At 36.4% G+C, this 27,517-nt stretch overlaps 1 protein-coding gene across 4 annotated transcripts; it reads left to right on the forward strand.

Annotated features, from left to right (window-relative positions):
* On the forward strand, nucleotides 1–27,162 carry LOC6051185 (alpha-1A adrenergic receptor). Of its 4 annotated transcripts, XM_038267042.1 has the most exons (6): nucleotides 1–321; nucleotides 386–458; nucleotides 5,705–5,846; nucleotides 7,691–7,945; nucleotides 17,422–17,628; nucleotides 25,236–27,162. In XM_038267042.1, the coding sequence occupies exons 3-6, from the start codon at nucleotides 5,748–5,750 to the stop codon at nucleotides 26,094–26,096; spliced, it is 1,422 nt and encodes a 473-aa protein (XP_038122970.1). In that variant the 5' UTR covers nucleotides 1–321; nucleotides 386–458; nucleotides 5,705–5,747; the 3' UTR covers nucleotides 26,097–27,162. The 4 variants fall into 4 exon arrangements, with proteins under 4 accessions (XP_038122970.1, XP_038122969.1, XP_038122972.1 ...); XM_038267041.1 differs by having other exon boundaries at nucleotides 1–458; XM_038267044.1 differs by lacking the exon at nucleotides 7,691–7,945 and having other exon boundaries at nucleotides 2–458.
* Nucleotides 27,163–27,517: the final 355 nt, after the last annotated feature.

Raw genomic sequence — 27,517 nt, forward strand, 5'->3', positions numbered from 1 at the left:
TTCCCAATTTACGCACAGCGAACATTTTTTGCCTTTTGGGAGTATTGAGGAAAAAGTTAGTCAGTCGGCGGGTTTCTTAAGGTTCAGTTGTTTGGCAGTGTGACATTTGTAAAATTGTTTTTTTTACTGAAAGTAGATTAGAGGACATGTATTATTCATGTCATTACGGCCATAATACGATGTTAGTTATAGTTTAATCGCAGCCAGTGCTTTATTCGGGGGTTTGAGTAGTGTATCAGGTGGTGACTTCGAAATCAAATCTAAAAAAAGTGGGGAAAGTCCTTGTCGAGTCCATCGGCATCCTCCAGAGGCTAGGATTATGTAAATTCACTCTGTTGCGCTTTGTTCGCATGGTTTCGTTCTGAAATTCGAATCTTCTGAGCAGCAGCAGCAGTGTGAACGGCAGCAGTATTTGATGTTCGGATTATTTGCCACCTAATACCGCTAAAAGACGCGGTGTAAGTATAAGCGATTAAGTACCTTTCATCTAACAGTTTACACATTTCTTATATTCTGAAACGTGTCTGCGGATTTTCACTTTATACATACGGTTTATGTACTCTATCTTTTTTGCTGCTCAACATCATGCTTAAAAATCATTCACACAAGATGCCTCGTTAGCGCCCTTTGATTAACCCTTAAAAGAACATTCCTGAAGTATTCGTTCGAGTGTGCAATAGAAAAGTACTTTTTTTTTATCGACCATTGCTTCACACCATTTAATGAATGATGTGTCCCAGCGCCTGTCATGAATCAAACAGAAAAACTGTGATTTATTGCCTAGATACATGTTGAGTGCTATAAATTGATTTCTGATCGAATTGGAAAACAACACTCTCAGAGAGTCGTTTCTTTCCCATTTTCATGAATGTGAATGTTTAGGCGTAAGTCATACATAGTGAATTGTTTGATTTGAATTTTTCAATCTATCTATTTAAAGAAAATTATATATTTTCAAGCAATTTTAATTTGAAAAGTAAAAGGTAAGGTCCACATGTTGTCAGTGCATGATTTGCAATTTTGTCTTCAATTCTTTCTCCAGCTTAGAATACAACAATTTTTGACTGAGGGACACTGATGGTTTGATTCATGCAAACGAATAATTCAATCTATCTATATAAATGTTATTTATAGTTGGCTACACCTGACACAAGACGTTTTATCGATTTTTGTGATAGTGGTAATGGATCAGTGGTCACCAAACATGTTTTTGATTATGATCGGAATCCCCCTGACGAAGTTTTGGCTTGGGTATTTTCGGCGACATCAAGGTTGTTGATTCTATTGAAGCTGCGGCCAATTGAAGTACTGAGTTTGCAAAAATGTTTTATAATTTAACGTCTTATAAAATTTACGTTCTAATCATTGATAATTTAACCCTAGCGCAGCCAGTCTTTCAAGAACCATCCTGGAGAATGCCCTAGTTTGTCTGAAAAAACTTCGTTATTATATTTATTAGACAAAATGGTTTTTTAGTTTCTGAATCTGCAATCAGAATTTTTCACTTATTTTAAAATAAGAATTATTTTGCCACAATATTTTAATACAATTGGTGTAATACTTGAATTATTTATCAATTTGTTTTTCATCACATTTTTTTCACATGTTGAGGTTAAGAAAAAGCGACTAAATCCGCTTTGTAAATACGGCCCCGATACTCTTCATGGGTCATGGGAAAAAATTACCTACATACTATTGGTAATATCGAGATGTGTAAACATGGAGTTAAACTTTTCGTCAAGTGTTTGTGAATTTTACCATGACAGCTGCAAAAGTTTCACTCCATGTTACCGGTTTACATCTCTCACTTTATTTTCTCGATTTTTGGCTGATTTTTGTACTGATCGACTGACCGATTGATTGTACTTTTCCGAAAAAAGAAGTTAAATTTTCCATTATTTTAGATTTTTCATATATTTGAACCCACATGCATTGAAGTGGTGAATATTTATGCTCTGTCTGTGTTATGCACTGCTATGTTATAATTTTTGATTTTTTAAGTTAAAATCCACCTCTATTTGAAGTCCCCACAATTTTAAACGGTTTATGGAGCATTGTACCATCAGGGAAGGGGGAGGAAGAATGTTTACAAGAAGCCAAATCAATTTTTCTTATTTTTATTTGTTTTTGCCGGTAACAATATAGTAAATGTTTTTGAAAAGATGAATCAATTACCTTTCTGAAAATATATAATGATGGAGGAAAAAAAATATAAATATCTACATAGTACAACTATGGAAAAAACGTTACTTGATCCACCTTAAGGTGGTTGGTGCCTTCCTCACATTCATGTTGTATTTTAGGTTGTATTTACAAATTGATTGAAGAGTTTTTAATCTTTTCTTTTTTTCTTTTAATTTTTTATAAGTATTGTTCTTACCAGAACAGCAATTTTCAATTCTTTTTACCAACTCTCCAAAATAAAGGAGAAAAGGCTGTAATTAAATTTAAAAGTGTTAATATGCCAACATTAGATGCACGATGGAATTGCATGCTGTCTCCCTAGTCTTAGTATACAATGTCTTATGAGTTGTATATTTCAGTAAAAAGTTCGTGTAAATCTTTGTCGAGACAAAATGATGTATTCAGTCAGCAACATAATTACAACAGACTTTTTCCAGAAGAGACGCAGACACTTGCTTGGGACCTACAGATTTGACATTTCGATTGGAACCCTGAGAGTGACATTTCGCCTCTCCATATAGGCTCTCTATGTGGCAACCGGGCGATACTCATGCTCTGCGGCTCTCGCGCGTAAGCAAAAAGTCCCGGCCTTTGAGGTTATGCAAAAATCATCCTTTTTTGTAGATACAAAAAAACTTTTTCATGGCATAACTTTAAAAGTACTTCACTAAACAGAATAAAATTTAATAGGGTTTTAGGGGACCCCAAAACGAACAGAATAAGGCAGATCCGGCCAAAATCGGTTGAGCCAGTTCTGAAATAATCGTGTGGAAAAAAAAATCATGTCTACACACATCCCCACAGACATTTGTTCAGAATTTGATTCTGAGTCGATAGGTATACGTGAAGGTATATCTAGGAGGTGTATTTAAGAAGTTCATTTTTCGAGTGATTTTAAAGCCTTGCCTCAGTGAGGTGAGGAAGGCAAAAGGAAGGTTTTTCTTTCCATTTTCGACTTGGCAGACCTTCACCATTCAGCGAATTTTAAACCTACAACCTTCAAACTCCGAATATTTCTTAGTTAGAATATTTATTATAGAAAAAAAAAAAAAAATACCAGAATGACGCAGTAATCCAGGCCTTTGGCCCGGGTTTTTTGGAATGACACCCCAGTACCTTCGACAAAGACGTAAGTCTACGTCAAAAAATAATAAGAGTGTGTCTCCATAGTGTTGTGGCTGTAGAAAGTGTGTATCAAGAAGTATAACATTGAGCTGCAACCAGTGGTGTCACGGTTCGCTTATGAGTGTATCATAACCACTCAATCGACGAACCTATCGGGTGAGCGCTTATCGAACGCTCAGAGCGGCGGGTTTGAATGGTTCGCGAACCAAAATTTTGATCATCATTTCTCTGCTCGCTTGCCGCTCCGCTCTGAACGGAGTAAAGAGAGCGTTCAGCGAACGGTTCGCCAACGGAGAATGTAGGCACTGATAGAAAAACTTATTTGTTTTTATTCTTCACTCCCACAAAACGATACGATACGATATTTACGATGTTTACGATAAAGTTATCAAGGAACCATCCATAAACTACGTGGACATTTTTTTGGAAATCTAAACCACCCCCGTGGACAATTTCCATATAAAAACCTTTTAGATGGAGCGTTGACAATTCACAAACAGCCCCCTTCCCCCTAAAGTGTCCACGTGGTTTGTGGATTGCCCCCAAGGTTTGATAACGATAATGATTATCTTTATAGTCGGCACGATAACGATACTTGTTCTGCGTCATCCAAGGACTCCCTGGATCCCGGTTATGATCCGTGGTCAAAACCGCTGACCTCTTGCTTGTTACGGTGGTAGACCCACAGATCTTCACTCCAGGGAGTCCTTGGATGACCCAGAACATCCCAATGAGTTGTTGCAGCCATGCTCTATAGCGCTCCATAGTCACTTAAGCCGTCTGCCGCAGCCTTCTGATGTCAAAATCATGAAATATTTTTCTCTGAGTGCTGTTTTTGAGCTCTTCTTGCGAACCGCTCATTGATGGTCCCTCTCACCAGGGATGCCACATTTGAAGATTTTCGAGCACAGGCTCAATGCTCAAACGTATTGTTTTGCCATGTTATTCGATGATTTTTAATTAAAATAATTACTCACGAAAAAGATAACTATGTTTTGCTTCTTTTGCCAAAAACAGATTTGTTAAATATTATTTTGCCATCAAGTTAAACTCATTTGCGTTTTTGTGATGTGCCCGAAAATCTTCAAAATCTGGCATGCCTGCCTCTCACTCACATTCGCGATGAGAGAGCAAGGGTTCATGCGATCCACGGCAAACGTTCGATCGTGGTTCGCTCGTGCTTGGTTCGCAATCATAAGCGAACCACACTTGAGCGTCATGACGTATCGTTCGAACCACGATTCGAGTGAACGAACCGTGACAACACTGGCTGCAACATAGGAGTAGCATTCAGTCGTCAGCTCTAGCCGCGAGCGGTCGTCTCTCGAGCTAGTCATCGCATTTCGCGCGCGTGAGTGGACGGAACAAAGGACCAAGGAGGGGAAGTTGTTTTACTGGAACAGCGTTACCAAGGAGAGTGTGTGGGAGAAACCGGACGGGTTTCAGGCGGAGAAGCAGCCGGCAACGGACAAGAAGCTGGAGAAGTCTTCGGAAACGGGTCACCCAACCCCGCGCGTTCGCAAGTACCATGAGGACAGTGGGTCGTTTTCTTCCGGCCGAAGTCCAAGCCCCTGAACGTGATGCCGATTGCGGCGGACTTGGAAAAGCACTACTCAGGCGTGACAGAAGTGACGAAGCTCCACCGGAACAAGCTACGAGTTGCTCTCAACAACGCGAAGGAGGCGAACGGAATTGTTTGTGACCCGAAATTCTGCGTCGAATACCGAGTCTGGATCCCAGCGCGTTCGGTGGAGATCGACGGTGTGGTCAGTGAAGATCATCTTACGGTGCAACAAGTGTTGAAGGGAGTTGGCCTCTTCAAAAGATAACCGGAAATCAACCAACAGAAACTCGTCAGCCACAACCGGGAGCGGCAGCATTCAACCGTATGTTTCCTCCAGTCTCAACCACCAAGCCGGGGCCTGCTGTTTCGAGGCAGAATGGGCAGCCTGAAGACCACCGAATACCGTTTTCCAAAATTTTGGAAATGGTTCTGACGGTTTTGAGTGAACCAACCAGATTGCTTCTCGAGCCGTTGATACCTTTCTTCAAGGAAGTCGCCAAGAACCTCGCAGTGAACTCGGCGTTGTCCACAGTTATTTTGTTTGATGTTTAATTATTTTTAGATTTAACTTCAAAATGTAGATTCCCGGTCCTAACTTGGTCTCAGCACCTAAAAGGACCTAATAAAAATAAGTTTGTAAAAAAAAAAAAAAAAACATAGGAGTAGAAAGTGCCGACTGATTTTAGTTTCACTTTATTTCCTTTTTCTGTTACGGAGCTTTTACAGCTAGTGTCCTTCAGGTGTAGGATAGAATGCTGAAATTAGCAGGACATCTAATGCAATTTTATTATTAACCCCAGCATCCTCATAGTTTTTTTCTCCTTTTTGCAGAGACGGACAACAATTGTAAAATCAACACTATGAAACCAATGGAATGTTACCATTAAGCTTGGAAATAGTTGCTATTATCACTGTTCTAATAGGGATCATTGTTAACGGCTATATACTACTCATAGTTACCTTCACCAAGCAAGTAAGTCTTAGTTTTACTTTTCTTTTCACTTCAGAAGGTACTCCAGTGATTCAATGGACATGAAACATTCCATGCTGCACAGGAAATCGATTCCATCAGCCTTCAGACAAAAGAAATACTTATACATAGGCATGGAAATGAAACTCAGACCGAAAAGGAGCAAGATTATTTAAAAATAAGAATGAAATGTCAGTAAAAAATGTCGTTTAACATATTTAAATTTTCTTTTTTTCTCTAAACAAGTTGATTCATCTAAATATAATTATAAATTTATGTTCATTTTTTATTTGAGTAATTGATAAGTATTATATAATTATCGTGGACCAAGCGTAGCCTAGTGGATAACGCTTCCGCCTCGTAAGCGGTAGATCGGGGTTCAAATCCCGACTCAGACCAACACAACTGGTGATCTTTTCCCTTCTGGAATCGATTAAATATTAATGATTAATATTAAAGGGAAGGTAGTGTATCGTTACAAGCTGGGCCTTATCACAACGATCACAACACCTTAGGGAAGGTGACCTATGGAATGTTAACATTAACCTTAACATTTTAACATTAAGTTAAGAAATAGCCACTGAATCTGCTTTGTAAATACGGCCCCGATACCCTTCATGGACATTTTTTTAAATATATTATGAATGATTATTGTACCGTCATCTGGGGCGAATCGGGACTATAGTCTGAATAGGGACAGCACGTTTTAGAGCAGTTAAATGCATCAAATTTGGAAATGGATGTACAAATTTGTTGCTCTGAATCTGATCTACTCAAAACCACTCGAAAATATCAAAATATTAGGCTGCAAGATTGTTTAAACAGCTGTCCCAATTCGCCCCATGTGTTCCGATTCGACCCAGATGACGGTAATGCAGTTGCTGCATTCGAGAGTAAACGTACGTGACAACATTATAGAAAGGTAAATAAAAAACAGTTTGTGAAATTGAAAACATTAAAAATAGTTAAGCCACTATGTGTTTTACACAAATGTATTTTAATTTTTAAATACAAGTAAAAATAAATAAATTGATGGTCGTTAGAAACTAAAGTTGATATCAGAATCGTGAAAAATATTATTAAATTACCGAGGTGTTTTACAGTTAATCACACGTACTTTTTATACTAGTAGTATGCAGATCGGAAGGAAAGGGGTCAAGAAACAGCTTTACGAACAGCAGAACAAAGGAGAGGAGCAATTTCTTGGGGCTTTTCTTCACCCTCTCTGACTTGCTTGCGCTGCCGCTGCTGCCCATTTGATTTTTTTCTCGACCGGTTTCTTCCGAAGTGCGTAATCCGCTTTAACCACAGACTGTCTGTCAGACAGACTGTTTATGGACTAATTTATGGTCAAATCGAAAATTCAAAACCTAAAAATATTTAAGTACATATTTTAACCATTGAATAATTTTTGTTTTGTTTTCGACCGTCGCATGAAATTTATCACATATGATAATTGTATTATTTATTTCAATTGTGTATTCAGTATTTATCAAGTTTATTTTCATAGCATGTGGAGCGTTGCATGGGGGTGATAATACAAAAGCATTGGATATGGTTTTATTTTAAAAATAATGAAACTATTAAATCGCGCTTCCCAAATCTTTTGTGAAGATTACAAAACTTCATCATTAGATTTGAAGTGTAACTTTAAAATGTTTACATCAGTTATGCTTGATGTGAATAAAAATATACCTATTTAAAGTGTACATATATCTATTTGAAACGACTAAAAAGTTTAAAATAAAACTTATTAAATAACATAGCTATTACTTAGCTATTACTGAATCTTGTAAACGTGTTGATCAAATTAAAAAAAATGGTTCTAATGGATTTCTCGTTTTCAGATTGCCTATGTTAATAAACTTTTGCTTTTACATTTGGGTGTAGTTAACACTTTAATATGTTTTACGTACCTAACTTTCTACGTCATGAGCTTGCTGAATCTGCTCGTTTTGGTGGATATCGCATGCATTATATTCGGTTTAAGCTTTAATATTATGCATTCGGTTGCGTTATGGAATCTATGCGCATTAAACTTTGACAGGTACTTTGCGATTGCATCGCCCTTACACTATGGAGCCCTTATAAACACTAAAAAGGTAAGTAGTTTTTCATTTGAAACGGACATTCTTAATTATGTTTATTAGTTTAAAAAAACCCGAACTAAACCTGACACCATGATGTACTCACCACTTACTCTTCTTCTGCAGTGTCTCATAAGTATTGAACAATTCATTCGACTCTCTTTATACGTTCATGCTTCACTCTTAACTTTTTCATTCTTGCTTTAGTTGTTCACTTATTAAAAAAAATGTTGGCAAAAAATCGTTTTGTAACCACCAGAAAATAATGTATTTACATCAGTTTGAATTGAGGATAGTATTGTGCTTGATATCTTACTTTACTTTTACTGCTCATACAACCTCCGGCTGTCTCCAGATGCGCTGCCACTGGATTTGGTACTGGGCTGCTACTTTCCAATTCCGCTGCAGAACTCCCACACGTTGCGTTCTTCTAAAATTTTAAGAGTTCTTTTTTCCAATACTTTTTGAATATCAAAAATTGGTTTAAAAATTGATTTTTGGCGAATTTTTAGATCGAAGCCCGTCTAGAAGCGGGGTTGGGTTGTAGAGGGTAAATCTAGCCTGCGCTTTTTCGAGATATTTAAGTTTTAAATTTGCATCTTTTTACCTTAAAATGGCTCTTGACCCTTAAGTCCAAATTGGCATGTCAAAAAACAAAAAGGTGTGTTTTTTAGAGCTCTTCTCTCTAAAACTTTGCCCTGAATAGCTACGTTAAAAAACTGATTTTTGAAGGTTATTTCAGATGATTTCTCTAAATTTGGTCAGAGAAGGCGTAGATTGCGAGATAAAATGTTGGTGCCCAACAATTTTTTTGAAGACAGGGCGAGCCGAGAGTGTCGTGGTGCGCTGGTACGATGAACAAGATACCAACACACAAATGGGTTCAGGCTCGTACCGAAGCTAGAAAACCAAACCCACGGTGTGCGTTGGCACTGGCGCATTGCTATTTTTATAAAAGTGATCAAACTTCATGGAAACTATGCTTGAAAGGTTACTTAAGTAATTTCTTCCCACCCTTCAACTTGGTATTAGACGAAATGGCTTGTTTTCTAAGATGGCCCATTCTGCCCCGCACCCTGGAAAGTTAGTCGAAAAAACACATTTTTTTAAGTGCTTCAAACATATTTCATAAGTCGTCTTTTTCAACCAAGTAAAAACATTCCAAAGCATAAGGCTACTATACTGGATTCATAAATTTGTATGTTTTTGTAAGGTTTTACTTAGGTGGACGACCATGGGAACACCCTACCGCGTATATAATAAGTAGGCTTAGTGATTTTTCACGCTTGAAAATTGCAAATTTCACGGGGACTTCAATTTCAAAACACAAAATTTCACGCAAATTTCGCGGAACGTGAAAAAAGTCAAAATAACTCTGATAATCTTATGTTTAAATCACAAAAACTATATTTTATGCTTCATTATATGTTATTCTGGTTTATGGATGAGCTCTATATATTTTTTGAAACAAAATCTAGGGCATGCGTATTCTCATTTACTGAACTGCTTAACTGCTAAAATTTTTTTGCTGATTTGCTTCTGTTTTATCATTTTACATTTTTTTAAATTTCATATCAAACCAAGATTTAAAAATCTTGTCCAGCCATAAAGAGTAAAATAATTTTAATTTTCAGCGGCATTTAGCACATAAAAAATAATTTTTAAAGTTTTCATCTAACTTATCAAAAATTAAATTTTAAGTCAATAGGCCAAAATAATGTGATTTGCAACGAAGTCCAAATTTTTATTCCAAATAGGAACAGAAAACATAAAATGTAGTATTTTTTAATAAATATCGTTAAAGCAAATATCGTTAAAATTAAACAGGACTCAGAACACTTGGTACCATAAGTGTATGTACGAAACGAAGACCATGGCCAGGTTAATATATTAAGGAATTAAATACCTCTTGCAATTTGACATTTGACAGCGCCAAACCTGCTTTGTTGAAAACTTAGTTTTTGCTTTTGCGTGCGACTGTCAAATTTGTTTTTATTTTTGTTTTGAACCCAATTTCGCTTCGAAAACAAACTTTCATCTTTTCTGGAATCTGGCCACTTCAAAAGTTATCGCCTACCAAAGACTCAAACTCTCGTTCCAACTCCAACATCACCTTCAAACGAGGTACACGTTCTACGTACGGTTCCAACTCGACGGCGGAAGCAGTGACCACAGGAAAATTGTTGCAATCCAATCTATAAAGTCACCCAGTGAGCATCGATCACCCCGCAAGATATTCGTCCCGCTGGAAGCGTCTCCGGTCCAAGTCAAAACGGTCCATTGAATGACCACCGCAGTTACTACCTCCTCGGAACCAGATTACGTCTACACCATTATTCTCAATGCAGAGTGCGCAAATACGGACGACCCGTCCGCGGCGGAGGCCATCTCCACGGAACACAGACCGGAACAAGTCCTCACGGAACACGAACCAGACCAAGAAGCCGACTACCCTGCCAACTACGTTGAAGACCAAACCTACGACAAATTGAGCAAAAAAGTACATAGAGTTCCCTTCTACGGAAGTTGACATCCTCAAGGACGGCGGGGAAAGCTTTCTCCGGTGCATTCGGAACGCTGTTGGTAAGGGTTTCTTCAACCGGCAGTATGCCGTGAGTGTTTTAAATTAATTTAAAAAAAAAACGCAGTCAGCAAATTACTGTTTATTTCAGGCGTCTTTGTTTGAGCTTCACGACTGATCCAGAGTTGTGCGATGAATTTATTGAGATGTGCCTCGGAACGAGTGCCGGGAGGTTTTCTAGCCACTTGTGTTTCTTTTCTACAGCAAACGAAAAAAATCAAGTCAGATTTCAATGACTGGAACCTGCGTGGAAGAAATGAACTGGCTTTTTTTCTAGATTCGCGAGGTATCTGCAGAAGAATAAGAACAGATGGTGATACAAGACTCCAGCGAGATTGGAGGAGGGGCGCAACGAGGTACGGAGAATAGAGTAATGCAATAAATGATAAACAAACGGAACGGAATCGACGTAACACCTTATAATGTGGCCCTGTTAAACCTTGCGGTTTCGTCAACGGATCCACAGGCGTGTATCGTTCTTTTCGCGACAAGACTCCGCCTCCCGGGTCTGCTAAGTGTGAAGGTATGGGCACGGGGAGAGGGCACCGAATACCTATATTTACACTTAGCATTTTGCGTCCGCCTCGGGATTCGAACCGGCGACCTCTGGATTGTGAGTCCAGTGCGCGGTCCGATTGATCCACACAGGCAGACGATAAACAAAACTAGACCAATTATATATTGACTAAATTTTCTTAGACTAATACAACAAAAGGCATGCCCTAAAACAGCTCTTGCTCGAAATCAGTTTGTTTGACCTTTGGCGTGAGAGTCACCTTTGATGTGACCGACTTGGTGTAGATAATCTTTAGGCTTGGTGATTTTTCACGCTCGAAAATAGCAAATTTCACGGGGCCCTCAATTTCAAAACACCACATTTCACGCAAATTTCGCGGAACGTGAAAAATGTTAAAATAACTCTGAAAATCTTATGTTTAAATCACAGAAACTACATTTTATGCTTCATTATATATTATTCTTGAATAGACAAAAAAATCTTCACTAATTTTGAATGTAACACAAAAAAAATCTCTTAATTTCAAAAAAAAATCCATCTGGTTTTAGTTGGAACCTATTTATATTTAGAAACAAAATGTAGACATGCGTATTCTTATTTATTGAACTGCTTTTTTAATATTCGACGTTTTATCACTTAACATTTTATTAAATTGCAAATCGAAGCAAAATTTAATTATCTTTTCTAGCCAAAATGAGTAAAACGGTTCGAATTTTCTGCGACATTTAGCCAATTTAAAATTATTTTTTAGGTTTTCATCTCTCTTTTCAAAAATTAAATTTTGATTTTGATAAAAATAATATAATTTGTAACGAAATCGAAATTTATATTCAAAATTAGTAAAGAAAACAAAGAAAGGTGTTTTTTAACATCCACACAAATTCCACCTAAATATCAAATACTTTCACGGGAATCATCCACCCAAATATCAAATATAGTTAAAATTAAACAGGACTCAAAAATCTGAAATGTTTCTAAAAGGTGAATTGAAAGATAAAAAAAATCTCTTCATTTTATTTCGAATAAAACAAAGCTTAATTCTTTTAATTTATTCTAAAATTATACCTTTAAAAAAAAGTATTTAAAGTTTCACTACTGAAACAGCAAATGGAAATATTACTAAATTTAGTTAGTTTCTAGATAAACTGCAAAATCTGAACAATTCTTTAAATGGTTCATATCGAGAAAACTAATTGAATTTACTTAAATAGTCTCAGTGTTGCGTTCCTCACGCGCTCACGCGCTCGTGAGCGCTCACTTTTCGCTCATTCGTGAGGAGGAGCGCTGCGCGAGCTAGCTCACGTTTGCCCGCGCTCATGTTTGCTCCGATTTTTTCAGCTCGCGTTTGCTCCACGCTCGCGCTCGCGCTCATATTTCGCTCACGGAGCGCTCATTTTGGACGTGTCGCTAATCATTTAAGTTTTTATTTCAATTCTAGATGAATTTTTTGCTTGAGGTGCAGTAGGGCTGAGGACATATGATTTTGTGAACAAATTTTATGATATATGAATTGGAATAGCTTATTTTCATCAACCTTGTTTTAAAATAAAAGATTGGATTTGCAAGAGTCAAATCATTTTTTAGACATACAGTTGAATGTATAAATATTTTAGAATTTAAAAGCCTTATTGTAGCAGAGAGGTAAGGGGGGAGGGGTATAGACGCCTAAATAAAAGGGCCTGTAAACATTAGAAAAACTTACAAAACAATGAATTGATTCAAGAGGATTTATGCATTGGTAAGTTCGATTCAATGTTAAATGCTTCGTTGATTAAAATATAACATTAAACTGTTTTATGTACCGTCAGTGGGGGTGACATTGGGTCTGGGGGGGTGAGATTGGGTCAAATTGATTTTTTACGGATTTTACCATTCCTCAGATTCTTCTCAATGAAACTGGATTCTGCTAAAAAGGTTGTGTAGGGGACATCTTAAGATGACTTCGCTGAAAAAAATCTCGTTCCTAGAACAAATCCGGTTATTTTGGCAGCTGTCTAAAATTGAGGTACGTTTTTGGCCAAAAATGACCTCTCGAAAAATCATTTTTCTAATATTTTTGTTGGGATTGCTCAAAAACTACCCAAATGTTTGAAAATCTCCACTTCAAACATTGTCAATACGATTCCTTCGAACAAGAAACACTGTTGGATGACTTGTTTTTACCATATCGTTGTATTTGAGCATCATTTTAGTTCAAACTATTGGCATTAAAGGTAGTGTTCATCAAAATTTCCCATATTTTGGGAAAATGTTAGTAAACTATCTAAGAACAAATCTACGTTGAAAGATTTTCGATGTTATTTAAATTGTTTTTGTTATTAAGAAATTACAAGAGGTGAATCGTTTTTTGGCCCATAGTCACCCCCACTGACGGTACTTAATCAGTGTTTTGACTACATTTCCAGATTGCGGGTCAGAATTAGCTACTATTAAAAAAAAGTTATTTCGTTTATTAAATCTTTAAATGATTCAGTGATAAGAAATGGATGATCATTTCTATAAGGTTAGTCTTTATTTGGTAGAAGTTTCAGAAAATAGGGTAACATTTTTGAAACAGTTCTATTTTTAAATATTAGCCTAAAAATTGCTAATGGTTGAAATAACCCTTTTGACTCAAATCAAATAAATTGTCAATATTTTTCACCACAAAAAGGTTGGCTCTTCTTCCAACAAGTGGATTTTATTCAACATTTCCGCAACCAAACCTCTGAAAATATTCAATTACAAGTTATATATGATTTTTTGAACATGAATGATTGTAACTGTTTAAAAGATTATTCAAAATAATCAAAACATACATAAATTGTCATTTTTTTGGTACATAACAGCAATACAATATGGTCAAATATGGATTTGATTTGTGAACAAATAGTGCATCTCTTCACGTCAATGAATGTTTACATTATGAATTAAGTTTTTTGTTAATTGTTCGAAAAATAGAACGTAAATTTAGATTTTAAATAGAACGTAAATTTCGGTTCGCTGACCAAATCCACTTCATTGCATACTTTTGTTTGTTCGACCACTTTCTTGTTTGTTTTTGCTGCCTGTGCTGAGATAGTTCTGGAAACTTCGTTTCAAACAGGCAGATGCTTCAACAGGAAAAAACAACTACCTACTTTGGCTCACCAGCTCACGTGAGCGCAAAACGCTCCGGTGAGCGTGAGCGAGCACGAGCTACCTGATAAAAACTCACGCTCCAGCTGGAGCGAGCAAGCCTTCCGTGAGCGCTCGCTCATTCGCAACCCTGAATAGTCTTTATGGTTGAAGTATTAATTATGATCTTATCTGAAAAAACAGAGAAAATTCATAAATTTCAAGAATTCCACACCATCTACGAAATCAACATTCACTAACCCTATATGAAAGAGGGTATTTACTCGCTTAATTCTACAATAGTTCTTAAGATGATTTTATTCCTATTTGGGTTTGATAAAATATTTTAAGAAAAATGTTACAGTTTCACAAAAACATAAAATTTCACGGAATTTCGCGGAAAAGTCAGATTTCACGCATTTCACGCTGTCCGCGAAATCGTGAAATTTCACTAACCCTAATAATCTTCTTCGAATCAGAATTTTCTTCGCGAGATGCATTTCCAAGGATTGGAACCCTAGTTCCGGATGGACTTTCTGATGATCGACGAAATCGCACCTTCGTCCTCCGCATGTAAATTTCAGCCGCAAATCTTTGTCCCCTAAAGAGAAACTTCCCTGTCCCCCAACATCTTTCAGGGCCGCAATCATGGGGCTATGTTGAGTGTTTCCGTCTTGCTAATAATCTCAAACTGCAGCATGTTGAGTGCAATTTTTTGAACATTTTTGTTGTTGTGGTGATCTGCCTGGGCGGGAAGCTCTTAAAGTCGCGTTCATTCAAAACTCACAAACTCAAGCCGACTTTAGCATCACGTACTGGCCACAACTTGGGCCCGACTTCAACTTTCTGAACCCGTGTATCCGCCGCCAACCTTTTTCAATCCTGGTCGTTTTCGTCGGAACATCGCTCGTTGCAACACTCCAAGGTGCTTGCTCACGGGCGGTCAAATTTTTGGTCCTACGCACTGACTCCCAAGGGGAAATCGAAAGGGAAAAAAGGATGAAGATTTTGCATGGACAAATTTTACACAAAATTGAAAACTTTGGGTCGCCGAAACACGTTTTCTGCTCTTTATGTTTTTGTCAATCATGCTCAGTGACAAATGTCGATCCAAACGTCAGTGTCAAAGCGGGTTACGTCGTTCGTGAAAAACTGAACAATTTTGAGTAACGAGAGTTTCAAAATTACTCACTGTCCTACCCCTTGCGAGTGCCCCCAAGACCAGTCCGGATCACGATTCGAAGAATTACGACGTCAGCAGGCGTCGTCACCTGTCGTTCATTTCTATCTTCACGAAGATGGATTCATCTGCGGAAATCACGGTGAATTCACTGGAATGGTGATTCGACTCTAGAAAGATCGTCAAGACGTCAACCCGATGGTGATTACTATCTGTTCGCGTTTTACAAACCGCCACAAAGCACCGTCCCGACAAGCATGCTCAATTTAATTTAAGTGGTCTGGGTCCTTTTGGCAGTTGTTTATTGATTATAATTAATTTGTTTTTCATTATATTGGAAACCATTTAAAAAAATATATTAACTTGTTTTCTAACTGTCTAACAAATGTTGCTGGACCGCCGGGCTCAAGGTCGTACCGGTGATGGTGGTTATCACGGGGCCAGAGGGTGTCACGGATTGAACGGTGGTAAGCACTACTGCAAGCTTACGTAATTTGCCGGTCCAATTGATCGGATCTGGGACGATGTGTTTCACGGCTAACCCGCTCGGCGGTTGACCCGACTGATGTGGATGTATGATGACGTTCTGCTCGTTTGGCGACGTGTACGGTCCGGACTGAGATTGCTGCTGGTGTTGTTGTTGTCACATCTGTGACTGCATATGGCCACTGCTACTCGTTGGAGGTCCTGCCATCAGTTGAGATTGCTGTGATTGTTGTTACTGTTACTTCTGCTGACTAAGATGTGAACTTCTGGAAGGTGGTGTCGTCTAGTTGCTTGATGCTTTGGAGCTGAGGAGAAACATAAAACAAGACAAGATTTGATCCGCCGGGTTCGTGTCCTTAACCCCGACCTCCTCCGACTTGTTGCGCCTGATATGGGTGGGGTGTCCCTCTGTAATGCCCCCACCAACCACACCGTGATTAATTGTGACATAGATAACACTGTGATGATACTGGGCACCACTTCCGCCGCTTTCAGCACCATCACTTGAGCTCGGCCACTGATTGCTGCCCTACAAATCGTTAAACTTGTGCCCTTGCGCATTCGCGTGAAGGTTGTTGTTGATCTTGGACTCCACTTGCTGGGCGATGACCGCTACTGCCGCTGAAGAGGAAGAAACGGACGAGATTGTTTCCGCTTTCGATTGGACCAGCGCTGCTGTAATGATGACGCGAGCAGAAAGTTTTCCGATCGGGATGATTGAACAGCTTGAGCCGAATCCGATCGGGACGTTGGAGTTGTTGCCAAAGGCTAATCCATCCCAGCCATCTATACCGGGGAGCAAAAGAAGCTTGCTTGCTGGGCGCTTGAATGCCATCGGATAAATCACGATGCGGTTCTCAACGATCAACTACACTGTCCGAAAAAACGTATCGTATACAAATTCTGTTTCAAACGCAACAAACGGTTCCGTGTTCGAACCGGCTGTTGCGTGTGAAACGGAATTTGTATACGATTCTAATTAGATTCCGTTTCAGAATTCGTATTGATTTGACTGGGCTATGTTGTGCTTACTCGATCAATTTGTAAAAAAGCGCGTAAGATTTGTCAATGTTAACCCTCTTTTTGACATTTTTAGATTGCGTCTAAGCATAAAGTTAAGAAACCTTCTTAATTTTTTTTTTTGTAATATTTATAAACAAAAAGAAAGCTGGGCAGAGATAAATAAATTAGCAATAAATTGCAAATTACTATAACTCTATTTTAAGATTTATGATCAATCTGTATGTTTGGCTATTGATTAGGGCTTTTAGTTTATGCTAGTTGAGAAATTGCCAAATCAATGTTGTGCGGTGTTTTTTTTTTGAATGCTTCAAGGAAATTTTATTACTACATTTAATGTTTAAAGTTATTATATCTACCTATGCTATTTTTGTTTGCTTGCCTCTATTCGGTGTTTCTTAGTCGTTTAAAATAGGGGCTTAACTAATGTTAAGGTAAACTATGTCACAACTTAATTTTCATAGCTACACAACTTTTGTATTTATGCCATGTTCATTCGTTATTTCCTATGTCATTTTTTTATATCCTTTAAGTGTGATGTACATTTAAATAATAAACAAGAATTAAAATATCATCTAGGACCACATAATTGAATTTTGACCGTGTTTTAGGTGCTCATCGGCCTAGGATGCGGATGGATTGTGTCAATATTTTTTGCATTACCTCAATTGCTACAAGTTTCACCATATTATTATGACACGTTTTATGAATTCTGTCTACCAAACTATAAAACTGCTGGCTCCTTGGTCTACAACACGAGCTTGACAGCGTTTACAATATTTCTTCCCATAATCCTCATCTTTGGTTGCAACATGAAGGTACGTTCATAATTTAAGACACAGACAAACAAGCAGAAGAGAAGTATGTTCTAACCTGAGTCGGGCGGAGAAGAATACACCTAGTTGTCAGTGTCAGCCACTTGCGAACTGTCAGTGAGAGCCGCCATCAATTTTTGTTACTGTTTTTATTTGGTTAGAGCAGTATTGTATTTGTTAGGAAAATAAATTTTAAAAAGTTTTTAAATTTGCAAATGTTTTTTCGGACTGAGACAATTCAGGCTAAAATAAAATAATTAACTTTATTTATTTTTCAATTTTTGCTTATTTTTGATAAGATTTAGTTTAAAACTTGTATTCATGAGATATATTTCCAATATGACCATAAATCAATCAATGTCCATAAATCATACATGTGCTTAAACTAAGACTTATTAAGTTAGTAGTAGTTAGTCAATGTATTTAAATATATAAATCGTTCAGTACAACCATAGCTGTGGAGGAAGTGAAGAAAAATCTCTGGATGAAAATAGGAACAAAGCGAAAAAAACGGCGAGCTGGAGGTTGACATGAATAGCGGAACGTTTCTTTTTTTTATGGAAAAAAAATCATCGTAGGTAAAATTTGCCTAAAAATTAAGATCGTTCAATTTAACATAAGCCACCGTTTTTCAAACAATCGCTCTGTAATGCCGGCATCTCGGAAAAATGATCGTGTCACAGCGAATTCACTTCGGGTTTTGCATTTTATTGCAACCAGAAAGTAAAATGACAGAAAACTAAGTCCGGCAGTACCGGCACTCACGGCGGCGTAGTTTCGTCCGCTGTCGGGTTCGGTTCCGGAAAAAAACAGAAGGATCGCCTTCGCCAAGCAGGAAGCAGCAAACAAAATACTGGCCCCTCACGCCTGTGGAGTCACGAAGGAACAAGGCAAGGAGGTACTCTACAGTTCGGCTGAGCTGTGTAGGATCTTCAACGAGTTCAGCACCCAGTTGAAAAGCAGCAAACCCACCCAGATCAATTAAAAGTGATCGGTTTCATCACAGAATAAGACAGAGTCACTACTGCCATTTGATTTTTGGTTCCACTTTGTGGTACATCGCAGGTACATCGCACGCCTCATTGAGCCAAAAAATAAAATGACATTTCTTCGGACTGCTCGCTCTGTGTTACTCTGTGGTTTGATGTCCTGCAAGTATGATGTGAAATGACCCTTGCTGTCATTAGTTGAAAAAAATATTTTCATTAGTTTTTATGTCACATTCATGATTTCCGGTCCTACCCTCGTCTCGGCACCGAAGAGGACCAAATAAAAATAAGTAATGAATAAAAAAAAAATCGCGGAGAAAGTTGCATCACATGAGTCATGTACGATCTTGAGCACTATTTTGAAATGAGCTGCAAGAAAATTTGTTTTGTCAAGAAGGGCAGATGACGACTGACTGGAAATTTAAATGGGAAGAGAAATTATCTTGCACAAAAAACAAAAACAACAACAAGAAAATGAATAAGAATAAGAAAAACTCTTCGCTTCTCCCTCCCAGGTTCTAACATGCTCCTAACAACACGCAGAAAAATGTTTTGTACAATCAGCCTGTACGAGGTTTGTTTCAACAAAAATTTTGTTGAATATAATCAACGCCGATTTTGCGTTGAAACAAACCTTGATTTTCTCAATTCCACTAAAATCTTTTGTTGTTTTGAAAAAGTTGCTTTGACGTTTAGCGTTGATTCAACAAAAATCTTGATTTTCAAATCAACAAAATGTTTTGTTGATTCAAATATGCCTCATTTTTCTGCGTGAATACAGAGCGGATTCATTAACTCGAATGAAACTGCCTACACTCAAAGTAAAAAGTATCCTTTTTTCAAGTTCACCCGTCGTCACCCTTTAAAAGGGTATCGAAAATGTACTGAATTTGACATACCCTTTAAAAAGGGTGACGCCGGGTGAACTTTAAAAAAGGATAGAAAGTATCCTTTTTGAGGATTGAAAGGGATACTTCTGACTTTGAGTGTAAAAAAAAAACACACACACAAAGTCAGAAGTATCCCTCAAAAGGGTACTTTCAATCCTCAAAAAGGATACTTTCTATCCTTTTTTAAAGTTCACCCGGCGTCACCCTTTTAAAAGGGTATGTCAAATTCAGTACATTTTCGATACACGCAAAGCCGACATTAGTCTTTTAAGACTTAAAATTAGGCTTTATCGAACCTAACCGTGTTAAGTCTTTTTAAGCCTAATGATGGGTTAGTCTTTAAAAGACTAGTTTCGTTTTAGTACGAAAAAGCCTAAATTTTAGGCTTTATGTTATCGTCAAAAGCCTAAATTTTAGTCTTTTTGAGAATGCGAGGATCAGAGCGGACATAATCCAAGATGGCGGAACTTGATTAAGACTTATTTTTAGGCCTAAAAAGACTTATTTATAGGTTTAAAAGACTAATTTTAGGCTTTTGCAGGAAATGGGAGGGTCAAAGCGGACATAATCCAAGATGGCGGAACTTGATTAAGACTTATTTTTAGGCTTAAAAGACTTATTTATAGGTTTAAAGACTAATTTTTAGGCTTTTGCAGGAAATGGGAGGGTCAAAGCGACATAATCCAAGATGGCGGAACTTGATTAAGACTTATTTTAGGCTTAAAAGACTTAGTTATTGGTTTAAAAGACTAATTTTAGGCTTTTGCAGGAAATGGGAGCGGTCAAATCGGACATAATCCAAGATGACGGAATCCTTATTTTATGCCTGAAAAGGCTAGGGGATCAAAATAGCGGGAATAAACAGTGAAAAATAAAATATTGTTGTATATTATTTAAATATTTATAAGAATGTTTTTATTCGGTAATTCGGAATACGACAGATTCACGGTTGCGTTCAGCTTTAACCTGAAAATAAAAAAATCAATATTTTGAAGATGAGTTGCGAGAATTTGAATTTAGGAATTTAAGAATTGAATTTAGGAATTTAAGAATTTAAGAATTCAAGAATTTAAGAATTTAAGAATGTAAGAATGTAAGAATGTAAGAATGTAAGAATGTAAGAATGTAAGAATGTAAGAAATTAAGAATTTAAGAATTTAAGAATTTAAGAATTTAAGAATTTAAGAATTTAAGAATTTAAGAATTTAAGAATTTAAGAATGTAAGAATTTAATAATGTAAGAATTTAAGAATTTAAGAATTTAAGAATTTAAGAATTTAAAAATTTTAGAATTTAAGAATTTAAGAATTTAAGAATTTAAGAATTTAAGAATTTAAATTTAATTTAATTTAAGAATTTAAGATTTAAGAATTTAAGAATTTAAGAATTTAAGAATTTAAGAATTTAAGAATTTAAGAATTTAAGAATTTAAAATTTAAGAATTTAAGAATTTAAGAATTTAAATTTAAGAATTTAAGAATTTAAATTTAAGAATTTAAGAATTTAAGAATTTAAGAATTTAAATTTAAGAATTTAAGAATTTAAGAATTTAAGAATTTAAGAATTTAAATTTAAGAATTTAAGAATTTAAGAATTTAAGAATTTAAGAATTTAAGAATTTAAGAATTTAAGAATTTAAGAATTTAAGAATTTAAATTTAAAATTTAAGAATTTAAGAATTTAAGAATTTAAGAATTTAAGAATTTAAGATTTAAGAATTTAAGAATTTAAAATTTAAGAATTTAAGAATTTAAGAATTTAAGAATTTAAATTTAAAATTTAAAATTTAAAATTTAAGAATTTAAGAATTTAAGAATTTAAGAATTTAAATTTAAGAATTTAAGAATTTAAGAATTTAAGAATTTAAGAATTTAAGAATTTAAGAATTTAAAATTTAAGAATTTAAGAATTTAAGAATTTAAAATTTAAGAATTTAAGATTTAAGATTTAAATTTAAGAATTAAAGAATTTAAGAATTTGAGAATTTAAGAATTTAAGAATTTAAGAATTTAAGAATTTAAGAATTTAAGAATTTAAGAATTTAAGAATTTAAGAATTTAAGAATTTAAGAAGTTAAGAATATATAATTTTAGAATTGAAGAAATTTTTAGCTTTTTATTTTTAAATTTTCGTTTTTATTTTTCGATTTTTTCTAGCTTTTTATGTATGTTTTTTGCATTTTTGTATTTTTGTATTTTTGTATTTTTGTATTTTTGCATTTTTGTATTTTTGTATTTTTGTATTTTTGTATTTTTGTATTTTAGCATTTTTGTATTTTTGTATTTTAGTATTTTTGTATTTTAGTATTTTAGTATTTTAGTATTTTAGTATTTTTGTATTTTTGTATTTTGGTATTTTTGTATTTTTGTATTTTTGTATTTTTGTATTTTTGTATTTTTGTATTTTTGTATTTTTGTATTTTTGTATTTTTGTATTTTTGTATTTTTGTATTTTTGTATTTTTATTTTGTAATTTTTTTGTATTTTTGTATTTTTATTTTTGTATTTTTGTATTTTTGTATTTTGGTATTTTGGTATTTTGGTATTTTTGTATTTTTGTATTTTTGTATTTTTGTATTTTTGTATTTTTGTATTTTTGTATTTTTGTATTTTTGTATTGCTGTATTTTTGTATTTCTGTATTTTTGAATTTTATTTTTTTTTCTTGAATTTTGGAATTTTTGAATTTTAGAATTTTTAAATTTTTGAATTTTTGAATTTTTGAATTTTTGAATTTTTGAATTTTTGAATTTTTGAATTTTGGTATTTTTGAATTTTTGAATTTAGAAATTTTTGAATTTTTTAATTTTAAAATTTTAGATTTTTTAAATTGCTGAATTTTTGATTTTTTGATTGAATTTTTAAATTATTACATTTTTGAACACACACACACACACACACACACACACACACACACACACACACACACACACACACCGCACTCATACACACTCATTCACTAACACAACCACCACCACCACCACCACCACCATCATTTTCACCGCCACCATCGGTTGTCCACTCCCGCCTCGTTGTCCTTTTTCGCTTCCATTTTGAAATTCAATCCCCGGCGGATTGATTCCGAGATTTTCTGTCCTCTGTTGTCGCACTCAAAACATCCTTCAGCACTCAGAAACACAACGCCGTCCACAAAAAAAAGTTCCTTCCCTCCCTCCTCCATCCGCAAATAACACGGCTCAATTCACGCGTTCCCGTCCTCCTCCACCGTACCGAGGACCGGAATTTGGGAACCCGGTAAATAGCAGACATTATCGTTCGACCGCTTACTCACTCCTGCCGAACCTCCCGGCAGGAAAAACACAAAAACTTACCTGCAAACTGGCCAAAATCCTTCCCCGTCCGACGAACAGCAACCACCACCGGCAACTTTCAACTTTTTCTGATTTGACATGTCAAATCGTGAACCAAAGTTTATAGTACAGAAAAGCCTTAAATTTAGTCTTTTTCTAAGTTTTGCACTAAGTTCTAAAAAAAGCCTAAAATTTAGGCCCAAAAAAAGACTAATTTTTAGGCCTTTTTCTGACAATACTGACCGAACTTCAAAAAAGGCTAAAAATAAGTCTTTAAAGACTAATGCCGGTTTTCCGTGTACCCTTTCAAAGGGTGACGACGGGTGAACTTGAAAAAAGGATACTTTTTACTTTGAGTGTATAGTTTATAAACGACTGACAGCTGTTGAGTCTGGTCTACGTTATCTACGAGCGCATGTATTGCGTGTTTGTACACGAAGGGTTTTTAGGTTAAAATTTGTACCCGCCAGCAAAAACAAATGGTAAGCTAGTGTGCGTGAAATCGGGCTTAGATAGCTCTATAGAGCTTTATGACGTTTCGCGTACACACACTAGCGCACCGTTTGATTTTGTTGGTCGGACAAAATTTAACCTCAATCTTTTTTTGTGTACGTACACGCAATACATGCGCACGTAGATAACTCTATAGGAAACACAAAGGATCGCAAGTTTTAAACAAATGCATATCAATCTGATCTTCTACAATGACAATGCTGCGGTTCTGCGATTCTGTACTAAAATCTCAGGCCGCAGGTCGCAAGTTCTAAATTTTGAAATAAATGAAAATTTTCGCAGGATTTCTGCGTTAACAGTTCCAAATGGGAATTAACAGAAACCAACGCAGCCCCTTGTAGATACTCGCAGGAATGTCTGCGTATTTAGAGCGATTTTTTTCCATTCCTGTCATCGCGGCGCAAAACAGGATCGCAGCAGTTTCTCGATGTAGATCAGGCTTTATAAGGGTTGGAGTAGCAACCGTAGAATTAATTAGTTAGTTGTAATAGGCTATATGACTTGGGAGCTACAAATAAAACTATTCATTCGTTATCTAACTGCCTTTAGGTTATGGGCCCAGACAGTTCCGTAGCAAAGGCTGTTTGGAGAAAATAACAATTTGAAGAAAATTTTCACTGAAGAATTTGGAAGAAGTTTATCTCGAAACGATGGCTGATGAAGAAGTCCGAGTTCCTGGCGCTGGACGAGGCGTGGCGGCGGTTCAACCTGGTGCTCAAAGGCTACCCGGAAGTTCTGTTTCGCTGCCGGTGAAGGAGGTGCTGCGTGGTTCCGAGAACTACAACTCCTGGGCGTTTGCCACGAAGATGGTCCTGATCAAGGAACGGTCCTGGCGCACCGTACGGGATCCTGTAGATGGAGAACCGGAATTGGACGCATATACTTCGGAGCAAGCACTGGCGACTATCTGTCTCAGCATGGACTTAGACCTGCGCGGCATGGTCCAGAATGCGAAAACAGCGCGCGAAGCTTGAGGCATCTTATTATCCGCGCACCACCAAACCGAAGTGCGCATCTCTTCTGTTGCGCGAAAAAATCTGTTGCGCCGTACAAAAATTTAGTGGTTTGTCGTAAGCGTGTACATCAGCCCGTGGCGCAACAGGCATTGACAGGTTGCGCTCGTATTTTGATTTTTGTCTGCCTTCACAATACGCAACACGTTTGAGGAATCGGTCTCCTGAAAAAACTGACCGGGATTCGGTTGCTGCTGAAGGGCCTGTCCAATAAGTACGCGCCGATGATTCTCGGACTGGGTCGTCCGGGGTCAAGCTGACTGCGGAGAGGGTTCCGTCAAGCTGGAAGCTGATTGTGATGGAGAAATCCGGGACCTGACGATGACCGACGTGTTGTGCGTTCTGGACAACAAACTTTTTAATTCGAATGCATTCGAATTGCCACTCTGTAGTGCAAGTTTGCTAACATTGCTTTTGGGATCACCTTTCAAAAATGAAATTATCGAGCTTCAATGTCTGTTTGTCTGTGCGCTAAGCTAAATGTATTCAGATTTTTAACTAAAGAGGACTTAACATATGGCAAAGGCATTACCCAGTTAACTCAATCCGAATTCTGAAACGGAATCTAATTAGAATCGTATACAAATTTCGTTTCCGTGTTCGAACCGGTTGTTGCATTTGAAACGGAATTTGTCTACGATTCTAATTAGATTCCGTTTCAGAATTCGGATTGATTTGACTGGGTATGCCCGTCTGAAAAATCAAAATCGCGTGTGGTACACACTGTGGCTGTCATGTCATGCAACAATTCGTTTTCAATGTAGTTTAATACCACCACGCAATTCAGAGTTTTCAGGCATAGTCGTTACCATCCGTTACCATTTGTAACGGCCTCCATTTAAGAATATTTAAATTAAAGGATGATGATTTTATTGGTTTTTTGTATTGTTCTTCAGGTTCTAATGATTGCACGATACCAACGACATCGCATCGCATCAGCTATTTTGGAAGTTACGCTATCTGCTCAATTGACAATCACCCACCAGCGAAATCCCTTCTTTATACCGAGCTTCACAAGCGCCGTACAGAATCCCACTGCTCTTAAAATTCATACTCACCACAGTCCTGTTTCAAGCATATTTCAATTAGTTGGATCGATCATTTTCATCTATTGTCCATACTACTTCTGCAACTTGTGGAACAATGTCATCGAAGCAGTGAGAACGGAGGAGAAAAACAATGTAGAGACTGATTTACTTATACCAAAAATTGTTTTACAAATCTCGGCCACGTTGCTACTGTTATCTCCATTTGTGAATGCACTATTGTATGGGATAAAAAACAAAATCATAAGAAAATCTTTTCACAATTTCTGGCGGAAGCAAAAGTCAAAGATAGAAATCCACTACGAAATACAGGCAAGAACTCCATCTACATGCGGCTCGCGAAGACCTTCGATCAATGGTACAAATTCTGCACAACCTCTTTTACATAGACAATTATCAGAAACATTTCTTGAAATAAGCAAGGCTGATATTAACAATATACAATCAGATATTAAGCTTAGGTCGGAATCATTATGGTCATCAAACTCTAAGCTTTCGAGTTACTCAGTATTAAATAGCCCAATTGGAAACCAAACAACATCCAATTTAACACCAGGTCCGACATTTAGTACAAACGAACCAAAGTTTGTATACTTGAATCCATCTTCATCGCCACCCCCACCTCCCCTCCGGCACATGCTCTTGAACATCCGGCAGTACCTAGCGCAAGTGGTTCTTCGAAGATTTCATGCAATATCAGGAGTACCGTGAGACATTATTCGACAAAGCCAAAAATTAAGATCACTAAAACATTCTCAGAAGAAAAACAACCGTCCCCTGTGCACGGCATTAAGCACCCATTAGACGACACTGCAGTGAAAATCCCACCAAAGAACACAAAGTCACTGTTCAACTTAGGACAACCTGATGACAATCTTATGGTAGATGCTAAAGATCCTGAACCTATATTGGTCAGTCACTCTAAAACAAGAACAATCAATATCTCACCTTTTAAAAGTATTCATCATTGCAAGAAATATCAATCGCCAGCACTACAGCCACTGTTTGTGATATCCTGAAATAAAATCAAGAGGGAATTTGTTACTAGAGTCCATTACAAAGTGAACTGTGGATTGATAGTAAGAGTATAATAGACTTGTTATTAGTTTTAGATAAATGTTAAGCAACCGAAGCATCTCATTAGATTTTAATGCATATTATTGTAGATTCTGTAAGATTACCCAAATCAGAAATAGATATCGAGATAAAACGAATCCGGAAGCATCTGTTAGAAATAATTGAACGCACTGAAAAATTGTGAGTCGCTGTCAAGTCTTTTCTCGAGATTTCAAGTAAATTATGAAATTCAGCTTAACTGTTTAACAACATCTCTAAGCCAGTTCAAAACAGTATTATAATACACATTTTTTATAATTTGATATATTCCTTTGTTTAAACCTTAATTAACGATCAACAATAATTAATCATTAATTTTAATTATGGCCAAGAGATCTTTAGTTTCGATTAGGCGATTTTTCCATCAGTCCAGTGCTATTTCTTAGAAAAGCCAAAGGGAGGATACTTTTGCGTTGATACTTTGAACTTACTGTGTTAAAAAATCGAGAAAAAGCAAAGATTTTGAATCGACAAACTGAATAAATAAAAGAAGGGGTAGATAAAGCTGAAATCACTACGCACTATTGGACTAAAAAGCCCAACAATATAATGTTCGAGGTAGAAAACCAAAGCACTAAAATTGATTTCCATATGATAAAAACCAACTCGTTGTTTGTAGCTTCATATTTTCAAATATAGAATAATTGTGAATCGGAAAAAATGTTTAATAACCAATCTCGTTGAAAACAGCAGAACAAAAATGAGATTCGACTCTTTGAGCCTTTTGGCTTGTCTCGTGCATTTTGTCTCCACTGCACCCCAGTCAAATCAATCCGAATTCTGAATAAAACGAATCCGGAAGCATCTGTTAGAAATAATTGAACGCACTGAAAAATTGTGAGTCGCTGTCAGGTCTTTTCTCGAGATTTCAAGTAAATTATGAAATTCAGCTTAACTGTTTAACAACATCTCTAAGCCAGTTCAAAACAGTATTATAATACACATTTTTTATAATTTGATATATTCCTTTGTTTAAAACCTTAATTAACGATCAACAATAATCAATCATTAATTTT

Source organism: Culex quinquefasciatus, chromosome 1 (genome assembly GCF_015732765.1).
Source record: "Culex quinquefasciatus strain JHB chromosome 1, VPISU_Cqui_1.0_pri_paternal, whole genome shotgun sequence".
NCBI lineage: Eukaryota > Metazoa > Arthropoda > Insecta > Diptera > Culicidae > Culex > Culex quinquefasciatus.

What these genes read in the sequence shown, in the direction of transcription:
- LOC6051185 (XM_038267041.1), top strand. Translation starts at nt 5,748, where the DNA reads ATGTTACCATTAAGCTTGGAAATAGTTGCTATTATCACTGTTCTAATA. An exon ending in TAGTTACCTTCACCAAGCAA is followed by an intron (nt 5,847 to 7,690) that starts GTAAGTCTTAGT and finishes TCTCGTTTTCAG; the next exon opens with ATTGCCTATGTTAATAAACT. An exon ending in CCCTTATAAACACTAAAAAG is followed by an intron (nt 7,946 to 17,421) that starts GTAAGTAGTTTT and finishes ACCGTGTTTTAG; the next exon opens with GTGCTCATCGGCCTAGGATG.